Consider the following 6,047-nt stretch of genomic DNA (forward strand, 5'->3'; position numbering starts at 1 on the left):
ATTGCCTGCATGTCTCATTTGCAGGTGGTGGACTACTTACTGAAGAGGCTGCAGCTGAACTACCATAGAAACGTCATCACTGATGGTTACAGTTGTGGCACCCGCAGGAAACTCTCCACAGCACTGGCTCTCGTTGGACATCCACAAATCCTGCTCCTGGTGAGGACACACCTCTATCACTGAAGCTGCCCATTTACTTGCCTAACTAGCCATTAGACAACAAATATTAAACTAACTTTACACCACTCTTCCACTTGAAAGGGTCTTTGAAGTAAAGTAGATATTGATCCCCTGGACATGACAGATCTCATATAGTTAATTAGTCTGCTTCCTCAGATTTACCCAAGGGTGGTCTTCCCTGTGGCTTTCAGTTTTGTTTCTACCTTATGTCTCTATCAAATCCTCTCTTCTCTTTCTCTCTCTCCTTCTTTCAGTCCTCAACTCTCTCTATACGTGTCGTTTCTTCTGGGGTTTTTTTATTCCCAGTTTTCCCTCTAGCCCCTCTTTTCTTAATCGTTGTATTTGTTTTAATTTCTTCTCTAATTCGTTGTTCTTCCCTGATCTCTCTATCCTGATCCCCACCTTACCCTCTTTCTTTCATGCATACTGATAACCTCACTTCATCCCTCCTCTGTCCACAGGATGAGCCAAGCTCTGGCATGGACCCTCGCACCAAGCGACACCTGTGGAGAATCATCTCTGAAGAAGTGAAAGGAAAATGTGCCGTGGTCCTCACCTCTCACAGGTTAGAAAACTATCAGACACTCAAACACCTGCCAGAGTGCATCTACATCGATCCCACGATGGTAGATGTCCATCCAGAGAAAGTGCAGAGAGATGTTTGGCAAATATATTACTAAATTCCACTATTTTCAATTTAACACATATTGTTAAGGATTAGGGCTGCAGCGAGGTGACATTTGTTTGTCCTTTTCATATAGCTGGTCAACATTACAGCACATTATGGTTTTGACTTTGTTTTCACAGTATGCTGTAGAAAAAACATGTAGGATAACTACTACTCTTTTTTTCATGTAACAGCAGCCATGACTAATTACTGTGTGCTCAAAGGGTCCGAGTATGACCTTTAATCTTTCTCTCTGTATCTCAGCATGGAGGAGTGTGAGGCACTGTGCAGCCGTCTTGCCATCATGGTGAAAGGTCAATTCCGTTGCCTGGGCTCCCTGCAGCACATTAAGAACAGGTTTGTGACCTCTGCTCATCCTCCAATCCAGCCATCATCGTTCTCCCCAACCTGCCCCACCCCACCTGCCCCCACCTCTCAGACATGTAATAACAGTGCGCTTTGTTCATAAAATCTCCTTTGTGCAGGTTCGGCAGCGGGTTCACTGTGAAGATGTACTTGTCCAACGCTGTCGGTGATGCAGAGGCAATCACTGGCTTCATGCAGCGCCGATTCCCCAGCACTTATCTCAAGGTGAGCTTTTCCAGCTATCCAAAGTAGTCAAGAGTACTTGGTAGCGAAGATAAAAAAAGACCAAGTGCAGATTGCAGTGGAATGTTGCATGTAGAATTAGCCGTATGTCTTTCCAAAGAGCCTAAAAGTGATTAACTCATAATTTAAAGATACAGTGAAGTAAATAATACATTTTCCCAGTTGTAATCCTGTGTCCCTAATTTAATTGTTCAGTTATCTCTTAAATGCCAAATATATGTCTTTTTTTGTATATTTATATCAAAATATACTCTTTTCTCTTCCTGTGAAAAATTCTCATGTGTTATATGACTCATTTTGATTCAGGCATATACAAAAATGTGTCCAATCAAATTTGATTTTAGGCCACTAGCTAACTACACTTATCATAAAAAAACAACTAAACAAAGCATAACAAAAAAAAAAACCTACATTTGACCACTCTTAGGTTGTAGCAGCTAGTAGTGCAATTTCATAGTAATATAGCAATTTAATTTCACCAGGTTAAATTGGGGTGACATTTACTTATTTTTAAATACATTAACCTTTTCATGGTCAATCCTTCCTTTTCCAGGAAGGAGGAGATTTAACTTTGAAAATGTTAACAAGGAAATTTAACTTTATGTTGAAAAGAATAGCAGCAAACTTCCCCACCCAGATTATTTTTAGATACCGTCACAGCTTGAAACATATTAATGAGAGCGGTGAGAGTGAACTAAACCTGAATCAAAGCCCTAAAACCAAAAATGAAAACTAGACCTGAGAGTAACTGCAGGCTTGAGTGATAATTCTCTGTGGGTCCATCACTTTGATCGACCCCTTCATATTACATGTAGTCATTTGATCCATTGTTGACATAATAATATTGACTTGTGCAGCTTTAAAGAATCAATATAAAATGAATGTATGTGTTACTTGCATTAACACCTCGATACCCATAGGCTTGTTCCACATCAAATTGACTCACTGGTTCAGCTAAGAATAGAGAGTAACTCATTACATTAGGACCATTGCTGTGTTTCAGGCATTAGTGTGGTCCATTTCAGAAATTCAGTGTACTCTAAATTAACAAGGTATGTGTTTTTGACCTAGCAAACAGAGTGGGTGGTATTGTGAGACTGACTGAGCTTAGAAATATATTTTGTTGACGTGAATTATTTTTAGTTTGGTGTAAAACGCAGCAACAGTGTTTTACTGAATTTTGGTTACAGGCAGCACAATGGTTTCCAGAATATATAACCCTTTTCTTGTGCATCTTTTCAAAACAAATACAGGACCAGCACTCAAATATGGTGGAATACCATGTTCCAGTTGCACCAGGAGGGGTGGCTGACATCTTCGACCAGTTGGAGTCCAACAAGAATGCTCTGCAGATCAAACACTTCTCTGTGAGCCAGACCACACTTGACGAGGTGAGAAAAAGAGATGGGACATAAACAGAGAATGAGAGTGAGAGTGAGAGTGAGAGAGGGAGAGCTTGTATGAGTTTTTGTAGGGGTGGGTAGATGGTAGCGAGGGACAGAAAAAAGGGACAGGAGATGAGAGAAGAAGAGAAAGGGTGGGAGGGGAAGCAGGGACAGGAGAAAGCTGAGTGGGAGTGAAAGACTGAGCAGAGAAAGTTTAAAAGAGGCAGAGGAAAGCTGACAGAGGGTATGCCTGAGGGAAAATAAATGGAATATGAGTTAGGGAGAGAATCCATGAGCTTTATATGCAGCCAGTGTTGATATTCTTCAACCAATCTGCCCTTCTGGAGCTCTGGGATTGGAAGATACCATAAACAGAAGAAAGAAAGGGGGGATTTTGGAGGCAAGCTGACCAGGAGATGAACTAAAAAAAACTAAAAGAAAAGCATTTTAAAGAATTTTTTTTTAGATATATATTGGCATGCACTTAAATTATTACTGAACCTCCACAGGTCTTCATCAACTTCGCCTTGGGGAACACTGGTATGGAAACCATACCAATTCACAGCGAGGAAGAATGCGACGACTTGGGCTCGATTAAGGCAGTACAAACGTAGAGATGACTGCCATCTTTTCTTTTCCTTCTTCTCTGAATCCACTGTGAAATGAAAACACATTATCTGTTCATTGTAAATCTGCCCTAAAAATATATATGTCAAAATTAGAGTTTAAACCATACATGTTTGACAGCCCTGATTATTTCTTGAAATTCTCCTGACTGACAATATGAAGAGTGAGTTAAAGTTCTAGCCTCATCAAATTAGACTATTATTCAAAGGCAGACTTGCTCATACTTTACACATTTGCATACATAACACAGATGGAAATAGTTCATAAATTGAAGTCATATTTTTATTCAGTTTTATCTGATAGCTCACACAACTGCACTCACACGTTTACCTTTTATCTTGATTTTATTATTTATGAAGGATACAGTTAATCATATAGACTGTTAATTTCTCTCTGTGTTTGGGGCACCATTAATTATCAGAATATATATAATCATTTTTATTTAAACTTCATATTGGCAAGACAATTTAACATGTCTTTTTTCTCCTGAAGAACACATAATTATGCCGACTGGATGTAATTTCTTGAAAGAAAAATGCACTCAGTAGTACATTCTCTATATGCACTTTTCCCCTACTCATTAACATCTCCTCTTAGAGCATATCTAACTTTTAGAATGAATGTACTGAATATTTAATGTTCTCTTTCCTGCTTATGGATCAGTTCCACATGGTCTTGAATGTATCAGGCCTATTTTTTATATCTCTAATAAAGCTATTTTTCAAATGCAACTGCTGTTCATTTTTCTACTGAACTTTTCTCAGTTATCCACAAATCATTTTCAAGACACACCTAAACCACTGATATTCAAGCTGATTTCAGTTTTCAGTCAAACTTTTCCATTGTCCAGTACTGAATCTTATCAAACATGATGTTATTGTCTTAAACATCAGAATTCCAATAAAGAGGGCATAATAATATAAAAACAACACAACAGTGATGTGACAAAATAGATGATAATAGATCTTGATGCACAGAGAGGCAATCAATGTTTACCAAAAAGGGGGAATGAATTCCCAAAGCACTCAAAGCACAAAGCTCTGTCAAAGCCTCAATCACAACTGAACCTTGTCCTTGATTCATTTATCTGAGCACAGGATTATCTGACCTTGAGTGGTTTGCGGTCGATACATAGGCTATTGGTCTTTAAAACATTTTTTTTTCATCATGTAGCTACTAAGGCTTTTTCAACTTTAGTACTTTGACAGAGCAGTTTGCTTTGATTTATGTGGGAATGAATTCCCTTTTTTTGTGGACATAGACAAATAAACATGTTCTTTCAAAAAGTATTTTATATTGTTTCTGCACATATAAGCTACCGAGATGACCAGACCAGGGAGATGACAAAACTCACTTCAATTCAGAGGGCTTTATTGGTATAAAGGTATCAAGAACAGTATTGCCAACGCATCAGAGTACAGTTTGTCCAAATATGTGGACAGTATACAATATGAACATTACTGTTTGTGTGTGTGTGTGCGTGTCTGTGTGTGTGCGTGTGTGTGTGTGTGTGTGTGTGTGTGTGCGTGTGTTTGTGTGTGTTTGTGTGTGTGTTATTTTGGTTTTAGAACAAATTTGATTTTGCTCAGGAGGATTTTTCCCCCTCATTTTAAAATATTTAACATGTTACTGAATATATATATATTGCAGTTTTTAATTCTTTGGAAAAAAAAATATTTTTTGATATTTTGTAAATAAATCATGATGTGGGCTTATTTGGAGCACACATTGACTTAAATGGTGTCATGGGGCCAATTAAATCCATGCCAGACTTTTGACTTTTGACTCATACAATATCTTTATTTTATATTCCAAAATCTACATGAATTAATGAATACATTTCCAAATGTGAGATAAATCTTGCTTCATAAGAAATTATCTCCCTTATACATCATTTCAGTATCCATGGAAAACACCTGAACTTGTAATGTAATAAATTATATTAGACTACTTTGATTGAGTAATTGAAATAGGGTAACATTTTAAAAAGGGTAACTAGTAATCTGTAACCCATTACATTTCCAAAGTAACCTTCCTAACCCTGACCATACTTGAGGGAGGCGATATTATTTTCCAACCGTGATGAAGTCAAGACATATGAAGGACAAAAAATGACATAACAATAAATAAATACATATTTTTTTAGTTGTGAAAAAGGCTAATTTTACATTTCTATACATATTTATGTATTTATTTATTTGTGTATTTATACATTTATGTATTTATTTATTTATTGTTATGTCATTTTTTGTCCTTCATAAAGACACACCCGCCCTACTCTGCCTCTCATTGCCTTCATATTTTAAACCAGAGCCGTCATTGACATGTCTATCATATGTCTATGATGTCTATGGTCTCCCTCCCAGAGCGCTCTGCTCCCTCCTCTTTCCTAAACAAATGAACGAAGGTAACGAGAACTAGCCATTCAGAGGCAGAGTAGGGAGGGCCGAAACATACGTCATCACCATCATAGGTCACTTCCTTTAAATCTTTGGCGGGAGAGCCGAGCACCGCGGAAGTTTGGCTTGTTTCGCAAACTTGTTTCATAAAATACAGAGCCAGGAAACAAACAATAAACC

The 6,047-nt window shown here is 37.8% G+C and overlaps 1 protein-coding gene across 1 annotated transcript in view; it reads left to right on the top strand.

Annotated features, from left to right (window-relative positions):
* Positions 1 to 3,455, top strand: part of abca12 (ATP-binding cassette, sub-family A (ABC1), member 12) — a 74,468-nt gene extending 71,013 nt beyond the window's left edge. Inside the window, exons 65-70 of the mRNA XM_062431302.1 lie at positions 25 to 159; positions 642 to 745; positions 1,112 to 1,204; positions 1,333 to 1,438; positions 2,710 to 2,847; positions 3,351 to 3,455. Of these exons, the coding sequence (XP_062287286.1) occupies positions 25 to 159; positions 642 to 745; positions 1,112 to 1,204; positions 1,333 to 1,438; positions 2,710 to 2,847; positions 3,351 to 3,455 (681 nt within the window). The remainder of the gene's footprint in view (positions 1 to 24; positions 160 to 641; positions 746 to 1,111; positions 1,205 to 1,332; positions 1,439 to 2,709; positions 2,848 to 3,350) is intronic.
* Positions 3,456 to 6,047: the final 2,592 nt, after the last annotated feature.

Source organism: Scomber scombrus, chromosome 13 (genome assembly GCF_963691925.1).
Source record: "Scomber scombrus chromosome 13, fScoSco1.1, whole genome shotgun sequence".
Lineage (NCBI taxonomy): Eukaryota > Metazoa > Chordata > Actinopteri > Scombriformes > Scombridae > Scomber > Scomber scombrus.